The sequence below is a fragment of the Anopheles gambiae genome, chromosome 2, assembly GCF_943734735.2.
Source record: "Anopheles gambiae chromosome 2, idAnoGambNW_F1_1, whole genome shotgun sequence".
Classification (NCBI taxonomy): Eukaryota; Metazoa; Arthropoda; class Insecta; order Diptera; family Culicidae; genus Anopheles; species Anopheles gambiae.
Window position 1 is genome coordinate 22,133,480 of NC_064601.1, and position 17,424 is coordinate 22,150,903.

At 51.5% G+C, this 17,424-nt stretch overlaps 1 protein-coding gene across 6 annotated transcripts in view; it reads left to right on the forward strand.

The window, feature by feature from the left end:
• LOC1273433 (1-phosphatidylinositol 4,5-bisphosphate phosphodiesterase epsilon-1) overlaps positions 1-17,424 on the forward strand; it is a 56,682-nt gene that overhangs the window by 28,200 nt on the left and 11,058 nt on the right. For all 6 annotated transcript variants that reach the window (XM_061641777.1, XM_061641774.1, XM_061641778.1 and 3 more), the window contains exons 3-7: positions 4,160-5,379; positions 13,183-13,404; positions 13,548-13,693; positions 15,389-15,512; positions 15,637-16,302. In XM_061641777.1, coding sequence (XP_061497761.1) covers positions 4,600-5,379; positions 13,183-13,404; positions 13,548-13,693; positions 15,389-15,512; positions 15,637-16,302 — 1,938 coding nt within the window. In that variant the 5' untranslated portion in view covers positions 4,160-4,599. The remainder of the gene's footprint in view (positions 1-4,159; positions 5,380-13,182; positions 13,405-13,547; positions 13,694-15,388; positions 15,513-15,636; positions 16,303-17,424) is intronic.

The following is a 17,424-nucleotide window of genomic DNA, read 5'->3' on the forward strand; positions in this document are numbered from 1 at the left end:
CTTGGTTTCCGCGTTGCAGCTCCAAGCGTGGCGTGCCACGTAGCAAAGGGTCGTAAAAAATTTCGCCATTTCATTCGCCACCCGCTCACCGGAACCTGTTGACGTACCGCAAGAATGCACTTCCCGTGCGAAAAGGGGAGGGGGGGGGGGGAGCGCATCGCAAGGTTGAGCTCCTTTTGCACTTGCGCTGGCTGGCTGAGGTGGGGTCGAGGGTCGGAAATGGACATAATGCGGAAAGGAAATTTGCAATAGCAATAGTGTGCTTTACCATTTACGAACGAATTCTGCTGGACGGTGCGCGGCTCGGTCGGAACGTGAAGGGAACATCCGTGGTGATCCATTTTGATGGGTGGGTTTTGTTTTACAGCTTCACATTTATTGATGGCTTCCGCCTTTACGGCGCATGATGTCATGTACCGCGGGGGCGGCTGCTGCATCGCGCGAGAGAAGTAATAAACCATCTCCACCTCCTTGCTGTTTGGCTGCTCGTTGACTTTGAACTGTTTATCCAGTAGCGATTCAGCGCAGCAATTTACAAAAAAAAAGGGTGGTAGAGAGCAGAAGTAACCCGGCTACTGTAGACCTCCAAGAATACACGCTCTGCTGTCGCCCCTTTTTCTCCGTGGAGCGATCGCTTTCATTAGTGGCGCTGCGCAACGAAACGTCAAAACGCGCTGACACTTCAGAACCAGAAGGACCCGCGTGTGCATGCGAGCGCTCCGAGAAGAGAGTGCGCACACACACACACTCGGAAAACAAGCGACAGCTCACTCTACTGCAATCGTTCAAGTGGCTTTCACACATTGAAAAGTCACCACCGGCAAGTTGGACGATTGTGGATCTAGTTGGCATAGTCCTTACTCTCCTCCCGCCTCTCTCACGGAGAAAAAAAAAAACGCCCCAAGGATGTGTGCCATGTTGATATGTGCGGTTTTGAAGGTGGCAAGCGTCGCACAAGCATCCCCGCCGGGGGACTCCTCGAGCGGGACGGACCCATCGAGTCGAGTCCCAACCGACCAGCGTCGTCGCGGTCGCTTGCCCAGTAGAGCTTGAGCTTTTGCATCGTTTTTTTTTCTTCTTCCTCACTGTTGTTGTTGTTGTTGTTGTTTGCGTTTGCTTCCTTTTTAAACCATGTTCGCACGCTCGCTCTCGACACTTGCGGTTGACTCCTACCGGTTGACAGCTCTCGCCGGCGGCTGTAGTGGCACCGGTCCGCCGTCCACACACGTTTACGAAAAAGTACGGCACGCGAGGTGAGCTTCCCCTATGCTGCTGCTGCCGCCACCACCGCCACCGCCTCCGGCAATGAATTGGTTCGCTAAGCCCGAACAAGGATTACGCGGCTGAACGGACAGCTATGGCGTGTCCTTTCGCACACACACACACACACGCGCGACGCCTGGATGCTTCAAAAGTGCAGCTAGAAGTGCTTTTCCGTTTGTTATGCTTCGTTGTTTTCTTTCTTGCTTTTTTGTGCCATTCATTTTCGCTCCCCCTTGCCACCAGAGGGCCCTCCCACCAGAGACGCTGCTTGTCCAGAGTGCTGCTTACCTCATTGCCGCCGGGCACTCAGCAGTCGTGGCCATGGGATGGGCTCAGTAAGGCTGAGATGGGAGCAAGCATCGTGCTGTTTTTTTTTTGTTGGTTTTTGTTCGTTTGCCACCCGACCTCTTAGCGTCACACGCTGGTGACTGGTGGTGTCACTGGTGAAGCTCGGCTGGGGAATTGTTGGGTGCGGCGGGTTCGGCAAAACGGGGAGGCAGAACAAACACGTCTGCTGAACCGCAGAGCCCTCGCTCTCTCTCTTAGCTTGCCGGCTGGTGTAGTAAGCGGAAAGCGAGCGCAAGAAAAGTGCCATGCAGCCTTCAAACAAATCATACCAAAACCCAGCCCCAGCTCATTACTACAAGTGTCATCCTGTCGAGTTATAGTGCTTTTACGTGTTCAAGACAAGTTCACCGTAATTATTCCGCTTCCCTTCACGCTCCCGGGGTCGGGTCGGCAGTAGCGGATGATGATGATTTGCATGCGTGTGTGTGTTTGTGTAAGGTTTTTTCCCCCCTCTTCGGCTTTCATCCCATTCTGGTTCTGGCGCTTCTCATTTTAAATTCTTTTTGCCAATTCGTGCAGGCCTAAACTGCTGGCCTAGGTGGTACGCGGGTCGCTCGGGCGGCAGAAATCGATTAACTCCTGCCACTGGCTGGAACCGTTTCCGGGAAAATGTAACATCCAGAGAGAGAGAGAGAGAGAGAGAGAGAGAGAGAGAGAGAGAGAGAGAGAGAAAGAGAAAAAAGCAGACAAATTGTAGAAAGCTATTCCTTCCGAGAAATGTATGCTACAAAGATTATTTAAATTGCACACGCGGCACAGGGAGCCGGCCAACCCATCGGAGGGGTTGAGTTTATTGGACCCGGGAAAAGGCTACAGGCTGCAGGCTCTAATCAGTTTAACTTTCAATCGAATGATACGCTTTCCAGCGTTGAGGCTTACGGTTCCGTGGCTTCTAAACTGTTGCTGTGCGTGTGCTTTGTGTACTGCCATCGAATCAAACAGCTCCTAATCCTGTGGTCCAAGCGCTGGACCTTTCGCTCGAAACGAAAAAAGACCCGCTGGCCACGGTTCTGTGCTTGGCTTATTAAAGGGGTTACAAGCCGTACTCTGTTTTTCCAGCTTCGCCGAATTTCCTTTCCCAAAAACACACAGCCAGTCAATAAACGTCCTGCAGGTCGGCCGCTAAGCTTTGCATTCTGCCAAAACCGCACACACACACACACACACACACACACACACACACACACACACACACACACACACACACACACACACACACACACACACACACACACACACACACACACACACACACACACACACTAACACGAGACCAACCGAGCCCTTGCACTGTTGTGGTGGGAGTTCTACGGGCTTCCACGAATCGATAAATTTGATTCGATTCGAAATGCTTCCCCGAAACCGGGAAAACGAAATCCACCCCGAAAGAGAGAGTGTGGGCGCCGGCTGGTACGAGATTATCGCGGCTCTCCAGTGCTCCGGTCGGTTTGGTTCTGGGCCACACACACACACACACACACGCGAAGGTTCCGGGCGCGTTGTTTGTGGGCAAAGTCGTCGTCCTCGTCGCATGGCAGTTTTATTGATCGTCGTTTTTCGGGCCTGTCGAAAAAGTTTCGGCACCACTCCGGCAGCCCCAAAACTTCTCTTCCTCCGTTAGTGCCCTTGCCCTTGGGTGTGTGTGTGTGTGTGTGTGCGCTTGGGTCGGTGGTGTAGGAAGATGATGGCTGTCGGAAGCTGATTCTATTAGCACCCCGAGGGGGTGCTGCTGTATTGGGTTAATGTTGGGTTTGGCACAGTGTGTGGCCGATGCACCCGCGACGAACCCAGCCGTCCGAGAGCAGGATGAAGTTGATGTTCAAAACCAGATGCAAACTTTGTTAGCCCGGCTTCGGGTTTCGGGGGAAAGTAGAGCCAAATTCCGCAATCCCTCGGATGAATAATTATATCACGGAGCGAGCAAACCATATTTTCGCGCAACCCTCCCCCCCCCTTTACAGGCCTGAACAGCCCAGGGTCCGAGCGTTTGGCGGGGGCAGGCAGGTAGAGGCAAATTCGTACGGCAATGATTCGTAGAAATCCTTCGTTAATTCCGAGCGAATTACCTCGTGAGAATAATTCCGCTGCAAAGCGCAGGGCAGCATCTGGGGCGGCGGACAAAGTTTTGCACTTTCCCGAGTTAAGACTGTAGTGTTGGGCACTCGAACGGGAGCTCGAGCCTCTGCTGCCTGCGTGTACATAAGCCTACTCTGCCCAGGCCTGCCTGGTTGGACTACTCAGTCTACATTCACTGCATTAGCAGCCCAGCAGGAGGAGGCTTGTTGGCAGATTGTTGGGTACGCTTTCGCTCTCCGGCGAGCAATGCAATTACAAGCGCTAAGTGTTTAACTACGAAGCAAACAACACGGCCAAACAAGTGCCAAGTTGTTGCGCTCCAGCTCCGCTCCAGCTTGGCCGAATTTGTGAGCAGGAACGGCGGCTTCCGTGCTTTCCTCCAAATGTTTAGTTGCGAGCGGATGTCGCGCCTCAACTGTGAATAATTAATTAATGTTGCTAACTTGTTCTTCTTTCTCTCCTGCTCCCTCAGGTTAGCAGCTCATCGTAGCAGTAATGCACACTTTTCTGCTCGAGGCAGACGGTGGGCGGACCGGCCCCCCTCGGTACCTGTAACTCTGCCGCCGAGTGTCGAGTAATGGCCGTGGAAAGCTGCTACTTCACTGCAACGCACTCGAGCAAGACGGGAAACGGGACGACCTCCTAGCGAGTGGTCGCTGGAGATCGCAGGAACGTGTTGCCGCAAAACGTGCTGCCAAAAAGTGTGCGTGTGTGTGCGACTTTGGAAAGTCAGTGCGTACGTGGAAGTTAAAGCATTAAAACACACCCACACGCACCTGTGTAGACGGTTGAAGTGAAGGGGTTAAAATCACGACAAAACAAACAAAAGAGAGAAGAAAAAAACACACACGCACCCATACATACACACACACCATGTCAAATTAAATTTCCACTGGCGTCGATTAGCGTAACATGCGTGAAGCTTTCCCAAGTCTTCCATTTGATAACATTACTGAAGAGAAGCTACTACTACTACTACTGCTAGCGGCCCGGCCAAGCCCGACGGCGCAGCACGAACCACAGCAGAGGCAGCAGCAGCAGCAGCAGCAGCCGCACTACCACCAGTCCCCCCAGCACCACCACCGCCACGACGCGAAGGAGGACGGGCGGCGGCACGAGCTGACGATAATCGGCGAAAAGATAATAATTAATCGTGAGGGCGAAACAATTAAGCAAACATTGGTGGATAACGACCAGCCCGACCAGCCGCCGACGGTCCAGAAGAATGCTGTACTTGATACTGACGACACAGCGCAAAGCCACGCTGGCCATCTGCCAGCAGCAGTCCTCACGGCAGCAACAGCAGCAACAGCGGCTGCGGCGGCGGCGGCGGCCGGTGCAGCAACAACGACGGCAGCGGCGGCGGCCTCATCATCGCCCTCGGTCAGCTCGACGACTCACCACCAACAACAGCAGCACCACCACCACCATCACTACCACCTGCACCATCACCAGCAGCACTCGGTGGCGGCATCGGCCACTGCGACGGCCGCAGCCACGTTCTCCACCACCGCCGCCAGCACGATCTCGGGCAGCAGCGGCGGTGGTGGCGGGAGTGGCGCCAGTCCAGCACTAGCGGCGACCACCACCGTCCCCTTCTCGGGCGAGCTGGAGGAGCTGCAGAACATACTGCACTTTCCCGAGGAGGTCGCGCTTCGCATCACCGACATGGAGTATCAGCTGTTCTACCAGGTACGGTCGCGACGGACTCGGTCGCACTCATGTCCTTTTTTCCATATATTTAAGGGTTATTATTCATTTTCCGACCGCAACGGCTCTTTGAAGCCAGCATAGCGTGAGTGTGTGAGAGAGAGAGAGAGAGAGAGAGAGAGAGAGAGAGAGAAAGTAAGCAAGTGTGTTTTTCTATCGTCCACAAGCTCCGAAGCTGTTCAGTTTCCATGGAAACGATCTTAATATTCAACGGGTCTGCTAAAACTTACCATCATCATCATCATCGTCGTCGAGCCAGCATCAGGATGATGAATTGAATTGAATGAAAACCGCCATGAACCGTGCGACCAAAACGCAACGACTGAACCGATATCCGGCTGCCCCAGCGATCCTCTTGCCCCGGCCAATGACCACGACCACCACGGAGGAGTGATTGAAATTCAGTTTAATTTCGAAAACTTTTGCTACCCCAACTTTGTCCACCGCCAACAAATGTCCCCCATCTCCCCACTTGGCCTGTCGCTTACCTGTCGCTTTTCCATCCTATGCTCATCCTATTCATATTCTATCGTTGCCTTCATTTCCCCGACACTACCACCAACACCCCCCCCCCCCCCCCCCCAGCCCCCGCACCGTTCAAAAGGATGCAAAAGTTTCGTGAACCCACTTTTCGATGCATAACTTATCGTTCGTCCCATTTCTTCAAAGCTCCTTCCCCGCTCTCCTTCAGCTTCTCCACCTCCGATTTTTCCACCCGATTTCTTATTCAACGGCCTTTTAAAATCTTTGGCAAATCAGTTTCCCATTTCCATGCGACTGCCCTTCTTCGACCCCACCCACCTTTAAAACCCACTACCCCTCCAGGGTTGCCCTTTCGGTTCTGTGGGCTGTGTGTAAAACTTACCTTATTCATGGTCAATTAATGCTTTCCGATTGACTGACGGGCAAAACGGTTACTTCCCGTGGACAGACGCCGCTCTTTGTCACGCTGGCCACGGGGCCTGCAGCTGACGGGCTTTCAGATGAATTCGTTCGGAAAATTCATGCTCTCTCTCTCTCGCTCATCAAGCAGGCGGCGTCAACGGCCGAACGGTGGTTGGACCTTTTGTTCACGCGCGCGCTCGTCGACACCGTTTACCGGCGGCCGGCGCGCTGTGGTAAGGGTGGTGGGGTGGGAGGCGGAGACTGTGACAGCTCACAGCCCAACAAAGGCCAACCACTGACGATGACAATCATTTGACAGCGGCCCTTGCCGGGGACGCCCAGGCCCGCTTCAGGTAGCGTCATTTAGGAATAGTGCGGACCATGCGAATTTTCACAACAGTTGCAAACGAGAATGGCCAGCGAGCTTATTCGCCTCCACCGCTTGCCCGCTGGATGCTTTTAATCCGAGTTTTATTTTTCTTCTCCCCCCCCCCCTCCCCCTCCATTCCCCAATGTGGTCTCTGGAAGGTAGAACGTGAAACTTTATGCCGAATGCATGGGTGAAGCAAAACTTTCCTACCATTCGCATCAAAAATCAACACACAAACACACACACGTGAGCTCCGCTTCTGTCCGGCTGTTACCCCTTTTTTTGGGGGTTTGCGTTTCCTTCCCAGCTCTTTCCAACTTTCACGCACGGCAAACAGCAACAGCTCAATCAGCGTCACGATAATGACCGACGCCGGCGGGCGGTGGGCAAAACTTTGTGTCCCTTCTTCCCATTGCCGACAGCTCAGCAACGGCCAGCACCGCAACCACCGTTGCCATGGCCAAAATTTGGGGGGTGAAGGTTGTGAGGGAGAGAGAGAGGGGGGGGGGGGGATTTTTTGAGGCACGTGGCACGCCATATAAAGCAGCAATAGTATCGATTACCCCGTGCCGTACCAGTATCAGTGACCGGGTACAAGCGGAGCAACATATTGCCGTTGGAGTTGGATCGTTTTTATGTTCCAGGAAGTAGACGACGAGGGGAATAGTGGTAAGAGATGGGGGAGGAGGTGAGGATGGGGGGTCCTTCCTCACTTCCCAGCAAGTTGAGCTCGCACCGGAGAAGCAACAGGACCTTGCAAACGGAGTTGGATCTTGATTCTTCGATCGATATTTCCAGCCAGTGTGTGTGTGTGCCACTGGCCGGAAGATACTGGAAGCCACCATTTTTCCCGTTCGATTTTCTTATCACGTCCTGTCCAGGCGCAAGGGCTGCTATTGCTGCTGCTTTCCCGTGCGCCTTGGTAACTATTATTTCCGTACAGCCCCGCTTCGCCACCGCCGAGACCTGGTTACGAGGCAGGCGCTTTACTCAAATTAATTATCTTTTCCGATGTGAAAGCAGAAATCTTTTGCCGCTGGAGCACGGTATATTCTTTAGAAGTGGGCAAGCTCCACCCCCCCCCCCCCCCCCCCCGCTTTTGTCCGGCATGAATTTTGCGCCCGCACGTGGCTACACTCCAGCTCGACGGGGACGACGGGGCTTTGGCTTTGGACGAAAAGTTCGGTGAAACAGACCTGCCTTCCGGGGAAAATAATGCTTTGTTCCCTGCCCGAGCTCAGTAGTCGTAGGTAACTTACAACTTGTTACAGCAGCAGAAGCAAGTGCCGTTTCACCGGAAGCAGTTTTGCCAGCAGTTGCCCTTCCAAAATCGATACCCCTAGCATGTTTTGAAGGTGGACGGCCAAGCCAAACTTTCGCATTTTTGCTTCCCCATTTGGTATTGGAGATTAAATTCTTCGAACTACCTTGGCTAACACGGACCAAGCACACACACACACAGTGGACGGGGGTTGAGCAACACACTCGGCGTAACGAGCCCGCGAATTGGATCTAATAAATCACAATGCTAAATGTGAAACTAATTAGCTTCATTATGTCTCTGATTATCGGATCATCTTTCGAGCAGCGAGTCGAATGAAGCCATTTCACTCGAGAGACCGAAATAGAGCACAGGGAAATAGGGAGCGTTTGGGGAGGAGTGTGAATTGAGGGGAGAAAAGGCAGTTGGTGGGAAGGACAACTTCAGCCAACAGCACCAACCAACCAACAGCAGCAATCAATAGCTAACGAAACGGACGAAGCGAAGCGAGGGACGAGCGAAACGATCGCTTTTCGCCGCCAACACCACCACCACCCGCCAAAAGCCACACCACACCAAGGTTGCGCATCCAGCAACATCCTTCATATTTATCTCTTTTTCTCTCTGCCTCCCTCTCCTTTGCCTTATGCCACCCCTTTCCATCGTGCTGGTAGCGGTGTGGATAAGGGTTTGGGAAAAGTTTTATTCGTTTAAATCGTCCCCGTGGTACCGTTTGTGCGCTTCGCACAATGGCACACCACGCTGATGGCGGTGACCAGAACGTCAAGGGGGGGAAAAGGTAGAGGAGGGATCGGTTATGCAAAATTGACATGGAAAAGATTCGGTTTCCAGATCATTAATCAGTTTCATCGTTGTTTTGCTTCTTCTTCTTCGTTTTGTTTGCCACACTTTCTCTCTTTCTCCTGCACAGGGAAGACACACAACAGCCGCCTGGTGACGGTATTATTGGATTCCTGCTCCCTCCCGCCTGATTGCGGCTGACCCATTCCATCACCGGGTAACCGGGAGGAAGGGGAAGGCGTAGGTAGGGAACGATTGAATTGTGTCAACAAAATTATGGACGAGAAATGATCCAACCAACCGTGCCGGGTTGCGAAACAGTTCCATTATGTACAACATCCTTCCAACGTCTCTCCCGGGGTCCGACGGCGGGCACGCGGAAGCTTCTTTTGCTTCTTTTGCGGACCGCAACAAAGATTGTCCCACTTTGTTCCGGCCCCCGGGCCATCGGGGAGCGCTCGGGTAATAGGACAAGGTCGAATAAAAATATGCACCCTGCCCCGTGCCCCTGCCCGCCGCAAGCCGCGCGGATGTGGCTGGAAGATAATTTTCTCTGCTGCATACGCAAATGGAACGATAATCAATTGAATCGGTCGTTTGATTGGGGCGAAATAAAGGGCAGGGCTACCCGACGCTCTAACCCCATGCACAAAAGGGGCTTCTTTTCGCTTGATTTAATGACCTGGCGCAAGGCGGCCCTTTGCCGGATAAATACGCGCGGGATATAATAGGATTGGCCTCATAAACGGCACCGAAAATCAATTCAATCACAACCCTGTGCGCGCTGTATTAGGATTTCCATCAGGAGGCAAACGGAGAGGAAGGAGGGCTGGATCCTGGCCTACTTATTGTCGGCCCGGCCGGTCCGAAACCGGAGGGATTCGTGTTAAATTCTCTTCAGACAGCAGCAGCAATAGTGATAGGCAATTGGTACGGCAAACAACGTTTGGCACAGGCACAGGCGTCGATTGCTTCGAAATTGGCTTTGCCGCTTGGACATGCTCGGTAGAGCGTTTGTCCGGCAAAAAAGAAGGGAACGCATTTAATCTACCTCCCTGGGTACGGGACGATTCGATTTGCGGGCAAATCGAATTATTGTATCGTAATTCCCGTAAGGAAATACGCACACCTTATTGGTGTCTGTGGCTTGTAAGGAGCATAAAGCGCCCTAAACAATGTTAACAACATGCTAATTAGTTTCGGCAAAGATATTAAAATTAAATTCACAATTCCACTGTGGGCTTTAAACGTGACGATAACGATTACTTTCAATCGTCTGTAGCATGTGTTAATCCGTTTTGCTCTTTTATTTGTAGCTCTTATAGGCAAATATCGCCACCCGTCCTTCCATGGTCTCGTGGTGCCGTGCCAAGCACCGGGTGTATAATGAACCGTACGTCTCTGGTTCAAATCTCTAATTTGATCGAGTCCCCACCCGTCCGTCTCCTGTTCACAACACGTTTGATCTTCTACAAACTTTGTTGAATTACAAGTTACAGGGTTTTCGAGGATTATATTATATAGACATGTTCAGCGAGTTGTAGATTCGTTCAGGCATATAATAGACTCTTTCAGCGAGATATAGAATTGTTCGGAAGTAGGCGTTGACATGTTCGGTTATACTGTAGAGCTGTCACTTTCGTACCCCTTGGACTGCAGCTTGGATCATTCTCATCAAAAGGTAATCAAACGGGTTTCGTAAAAATATGTTTGTTTTAACTATTTCATGTATTAAAAAGCTTGGGGAATGATTATTAGCTGCTTTTAGGGCTTTTAAGAATGAAAAATTGAACCCTGCTGCACAGTGTGTAAACAAAACAAATGACAGCACTACAGAATCGCTGAACATGTCAACGCCTACTTCCGAACAATTCTATATCTCGCTGAAAGAGTCTATTATATGCCTGAACGAATCTACAACTCGCTGAACATGTCTATATTATCCTCGAAAACCCTGTAAGAAGAGAGGCGTAAAACTGAAGTTGCTACTTGTTGTTATTTACTTAACTGTGTTTGACTTAACTTTAAAATAACTTGTTTTTCACATAGAACCGAAATTCTACTATATTTTAGCGATTATTGTCTTCCAAAACCTTTTAAAGGCAGTTCCGTACTGATATGAATGTTCAAAAACAATGTCCGTAAACAATATTTCCGAAAAAAAGGTTTGAAAAAAAGCATCCATAAAAAAGGCAATCCTCAAGGTAACGCCGTGTTCACACTTACAGAGCCCACCCGGCGAAACCGAAACCGCGATGGGGGCCACACAAAACGGCTGCTCCACAAAGCTTTCAGCCTTAATGAGTGGGGCCCGGCCCAGCTGAATGTAATTAAAAATTGAAATTATCATCAACCTGCCATAAATAAAAATTCATTTGCTACGGCCGTGTCCCTTCCCGGAAACCGGAAAGGTAAACAAAACAACACCCCGGAAACGCCCGTCGAACAATGCGGGTGAGATGCGGCCACGCTCGGCGAGGGCAGCCGCTCGATCAGGTGCTAATAAAAGAGCGAAAGGGGTGAATGTTTTAAATTTTATAGCATAATTTAGCGACACTTGCCACTTCGGGTTCTTCGGGGTGGACAACAGTGCAGCGCCACTGCTGGCTTGAAGTATAAATCATTTCTCGCCGGGCACACAATTTCCCATCGGGCGCCCGGGTGGTACCGAACTTTGTCGTTATCGTTCAGAGTGCAGCAAGCGCAAAGTGTGCAGTGGGGGGTAGACTGGAGGGAGGACCGAACAGGCCTCCCAGCGATTGGGACCAATCACTTTGATGCCAATGAGCCAAGCAGGCAGTTTATTTTATACTGATGCCTGATAGCGAAGAATGGAGATGGCAGGCTCAATTTCATCGTTTCATTGTTTCGTTGAAGCTTACAGCCTCGTTCATTGCAAACTGGAAAAGCTCTACGGAGCGTTAGGGAAAAGCTCTCTGTAGGTCCCCTTTTGTGTGTGTGTGTGTGTGTGTGTGTGTGTGTGTGTGTGTGTGTGTGTGTGTGTGTGTGTGAGAGAGATTCACTGCCCATAAAACCTCGTACGGCCATTTGCTTTCAAGCCGCCCGAGATTTGCGTTTAAAAGGCCCACCAGCTTTTCCAGCTCACCGCAGCATGACGTTCCCTTGTGTGCACATTCCGCACCGTCACCCCACCCACACACCCGGTTCCAGCCACTCCGCCCCAAACCATTTGATGTTTGTAAATGTGCCAATGCTTTCGGTGTGACTCATGCACACACACACATACATCAGGCAACGCCAGTTCGAAAGGTTCTTTGTCTTTCATTGCGTGTCCCTTTTGGGGTTCCTCTTGCCTCAATTCAATCTTTGCAACCGTGGCTCCCCGCACAAATGGAAATCTCAAATCATGAAGAAGTTACATGACCTGATCTCCCAAATGCACCGCAAAACCCCACCCCAACACCACTTTGCCCGTAATGTGTTAAAATTCGTCCATTTTGGGGCGTTTTGGGCCATGGCGTACAGAAGATTAGCAGCATCAGTAGAAGAAAGTGTGCCAGAGAGAGAAAGAGAGAGAGAGAGAGAGAGAGAGAGAGAGAGAGAGAGAGAGAGAGAGAGAGTAGACAGGGCAGGGCAGGGGCTGCGCTCGTTCCAAAAATGACAAAATGGCCATCCGTGCCCGTGAACGACACGGGGACGGCACGCGCACGGGCGGGAAAACCAATATAAGTCAAACTGGAAAACTGGCACGGTGTGTGTGTGTGTGTGTGCGGATCTCCTCCGACCGGTCGGATGGTCGTTTTCCAGCTCGGTCACGTACCGGAAGCGTGTCGTACGGCAGCAGTGTAGCTACGGCTACGGCTGCTAGCTGTCGTCATCGCACACAAATGATTCATAATGAAAACGACCCAACGCAGCCGCGCGCGCGTTGTTGGAGCTGGGGCGGACCACCGCCGTACGAAATTTACAACAAACGTTCACTGCCATTTTATTACATTCCCTCGCACCTTCCTTTCTCACTGGCTCACTCCCGGGCGATGGAAAAACCCCGAGACAAGAACAAGAACGGCTGCCCATTTCTTAAGCGAAACGGTCGGAACGAACTCCGCACGGCGCAGAGAACGGGCGAAATCCTTCCCACCGTGACTGTCCCGCGGAACGTGCCCGTATGCAGAGAGTCACTGCTTCTGCTTGCTATCTTCGAACCTTTCTTTCTGTACCTCAGTGCCGTCTTGTACATCGCGAGCATCTAAAGTTTCGTGCGTTCTTTTCGTTTCGTACCGCCGTGTTCTGGCGCGCGCGTTTTTGGCGTACAACAGGGCGCGATATCGATTCGATTATCGCAGCTTCCGAGCCGTACCTTCTTCCTCTGTCTCATATTTGGTGTGTTTGATAGGCATTGTTGTATTAAAACACACACAAAAAACAACGCAACCGTCTTATGTATGTTTGCTTTAAATCGCGTCTTTCTCTTTCTCTGTTTTCCATTTTCTGTGTCCCATTTCAGGTATCACCGATAGATTTCATAAACGAAGCCATCCTCGAGCTAAAACGGGAACGGTGTGGCAGCATCGGCAGTGGTCCAGAACGAGGAGGTGGAGGTGGAACGGGAGGAGGTGGAACGGGTGGTGGAGGAACCGGAGGTGGCGGCCGAGAGGACGGAAGCTTCCAGTCGCCTTTTAGTAGCTTTATATCGTCACTGAATCCCATACGCAAACGATTCGATGAGGTAAGCGGAGGCTGTGGATCACCTCACCCTCAATTCAGCGTGTCGCTCGTATCGACTGGTTCCAGTTTGGGGCTCACGTGTGGCGTTGTTTCAAAACTTTTCCCTTATTTCTGTTTGCTGTGTTGTTGTTTTTTTTGTTTCAGACCAGCGCGTGGACCAACTACATTGTGCTCTCACAAGGTACACAAGACGAACGAAAAGCGGCCTTTGCATGTCTGTTGCGTGTTGCTATTTCATGCTGGAATATCGGAAACTTCAATGGTGCTAAAGAGATAGTGGATGGGCTGAAGTGAGTTCGGTTTTTTTTCTCTCCCCATCTTCTCCCCATCATTCCATCATCATCATCATCCACAACAACCATTCTTTAACATTCTTTCCAGCAGTGTTGGGGGTGGAGGGAAGGAAAAGCCTTTAAAATGTTATTTATACCAGCGGCCGGAAGTTCTTCCCGTGTGCGGTTGTGTGGGAAAAGCCGCGGACATCATTTAATTAGGGGAGGCTCAAGAGACTCCTAACAAGCGATTGGGAGAGAGAGAGTGAGAGAGAGACTGTGTGTTCTATTTCAGGGTGTGTGTGAGTGCCGGTCGCTATATATTTTGCGCCTCTGTGTCAATTTACCCAACCAAATTGGGCCTCTAAAAAGAAAGGTCCCTCTCTCTCTGTTCAGTGTTTTTTGTTCTGTTTCTGTGTTTTCATTTTTGTTCATCACAGCACATTGTGGAGTGGATTTGCATTTCAAATTTAGTTCGTTTTCTTTGCTGCCCCACGTTTGTCCTTTCGGGACGGAACGCAAGCAACGGGTGCAGCGAAGAATACCAATCGTTGTCGGTAACGATACGCTTCGGGGCGCTATCCAAGAAGTCAAGAGTCCTTTGCCTTTGAATCGGTCGGTTGCCGGAGTGTGATGACCTCACCGCTACCCGCTAACCTTTCGCTTTCCTCTCGCGCACTATCCATCTATCTTGTCTGCACGGACACACGGACCACACGGGTCCCCTCGAACGGTCGACCATGCCATGGTGATGGGCGAGCAAACTCCGAACGCCCCACCGCCCCACACCATGTCGATGTTTATTATTGTGTCGTACCGAGAAAACTGCTCCGGGGCAAGGATCCGGCACATAAAAAACACGGCAAAGGCGAAGAAGATGACTACTGGCCAACACCGACGGCCGGTGTACGGACCAAGCGGGCGGTTCCGGGGGCAGGGGTTTCTTTCGGCCTCCAGCAGCATTTGACCGTTGTAGGCCGGCGGAAACTACTTGCTTCCGTCGTTCCCGTTCTACAAGGAAAGGAGAGCAAAAAAGGCACCACAGAAAAGGAAAACCTTCCAGAGAAGCATCGACACCCTGCGCTCTTTTTTTTCTTTCCACGAACCGAGGTGAGGTGTTTCTTTTCAATCTGTGTGTTAAGCAGCACCCACCACCACCACCACCATCCCGTTAGCCGCATCCGGACGATCCGCAAGGCTACTCGCTGAGTGGACATTATTCGGTTACGCTTTCCACAGTGTCCGTGGTGGTTTATTTTTTGCTATCGATGGGGGGGAGGAGCAGTGTTTCGTATCTTCTCTTGGATTTCTCGGACCAGCAGCTGGCACACCCCTTCCACACCAGCCCCGGAGCAAAGAAGCGGCAAACTCGAGTCTATAAATGTGAATTATAATTTCATTATCCAATCGGGTCACTATCGGGTGTATTTGTGTGTGTGCGTGTGTGCGCCTTTCTGGTCCATTGGCGTGTGGAGATGAGAAAACACGGACAACCAAACAAGCCGCAGGCTCCATCCGACCCGCCCGACCTAATGGGGTGCGCTTTTACGGCTAGTTGACCGTACGGCTCAGACTTCCTCCTCCCTCCTTCCCCAGGGGTACACAATCTATCCACCATTCGGGGGGAAATGGTGGTGCCACATCACACTTTTTTGGCAGCAGCTACGGTTCTGTTTCTCTTCACATCCTCCCTCTCTATCGCTTTATTTATAGATCAATCAAAAAGGAAGCCTTCTGGACGTCGGCCACGGATCGCACCGGTCGGAACACGGTGTACGAGTTTCTTACGACCGTGTTCGATAGCTTCGAGTATGATAATGCGGTTACGCGAGCACTGGTGAGTTTGTTGTTTCATTTTTTCCCATGACCGCTGCCCATGACGACTCCCACCCCCAAAACGCCAATCAATAACATAATTTGGGGGTTTTTTTGTGGGATGTTTTGCTCTTCTCTTTCTCCAGGCCATACCCACGTGTCGCATGATACCGTACTTCCGGAACCACGTCGACGAGATCAAAACCCTGCTGGTGACCGTCCCGCAGACCGGTGAACCCGGGCTCGAGAACCCGGTCGAAAAGTACTTCCTCGGCGAGGTGAAACCGCTGCCGCTGCGCGAAGATGAGGAGTTTGTGGCCCGATTGCTACCGCTCGAGCTGCCACTGGTCGATTGCCGGGTGCGCACCCCAGTACCGGCGGACCCAACGGCCTCCGAAGTTGGGTCGGATGAATCGACGGAGCAGCTGGTGGTACGGTCGGAGCCGGAGCACGATCAGCCCGACGCGCAGCCCGATGACGGGGGCGAGGAGGAGCAGATGCTGGAGCAGATACTGGTGCGGGCGGAACCGGCCGTCAGCCGGCTGCAAGCATCCATCGAGCACCACGACCAGCTGTGCCGGGAGCTGCCGCACAGCCTACTGGAGTACCTACGGGCGGCGGCCAACAGTCCGCGCCAAACGAAAACCCCACTCTACATCTACCAGCCCTCGAACCTGCAGGAACAGGAGGAGGACTACGAGGTGGAGATCGGCAACTACAACCCGGTGCAGCCGCTGTTCTACGACCACGGCATCAGCATCATACCGCTGTCGTCGAAGAAAACCAACGCGATCGATCATCACATACTGCAGGTGGGTGGTGCCTCTCTATTTCTCTACGCAAAAAAGAGGGTTCTTGGTGATGGTTTATGGACGCGTGACACATCTGTTCTGCCAATGCAGCAACGCCCACGTTCGACGAGTTCATATTGTTCTCCGTTCTGCTTCTAATGGTGTGCTCGGTGTGTGTGTGTGTTATTTAATGGATACCTCCCACACGTTATGGCACTGAGTGAAAGCATCTTGAACGTTTTGGAGATCTTGGGAACTATAACGAGAAATAGGAACACGTTGAAGGTTGCTACTTCCACGTATCAAGTTTTTTTGTAGAATCTCTGGGGATCTGACATCTAACACAACTTTCATTCAAGTTTGGTACAGTGATTCAGAGAATCGGTATCGATTCTTTCCGGAATACAATAGTATTTCAATAACATTCCAACAAACGTCAAACGGTCGGTCAAACGCAATCGCTTCCATTACTCCCATTAGTAATGAGTAATTGAAAGTGACCAAAACAGACGATGTAACCAAACATTTCTCGCCGCTCGCAGAAGCATCGAAATTATTTCCTAGCACAATTAAAACTACCATTTATAAAAACCCTCCAGCCCCATCGTCCGCTAACCAACCACCCAAAGTACATGCTATGGGACGCTATCCCGCTGGTTCCGGCTGGCGACCAGCATCAGCTACTTAGTCAAATTGATTCCCCAACCCCGAGGATGGTCGCCGATCGATGTAAAAATGGTGCCCGCCAGTCGCATGAAAGTAGTGAAAAGCCTTCAAAAGCTGATCTTTCCATCCCTCTCCCTCGCTCTCTCAAACTCCTCTCTCACTAGCAATCGATCATTCTACCGCCACTGACACCTCCGATGCCACCACTGGCGTGGATGATGCGAAGTGAAATTGATATCGGTTCTGCAATGGTATTCGCCCTCTTCAATGCCCAGTGCACTCACGGCCAATTTGGTGTTGCACGAACGCGGGCCCGGAACTGGCGGAACGCTTCCATCATTTCCACTCCCATTTTCTCTCTCACAAACGCGCAGACACACACACATGCACACAAATAGTCACCATTCTTCCCCTCAGCTGGTTCATTTTCCTCCCCCATATAAGCCGGAATGTTGGATGTTGAAATTTATTACGCCA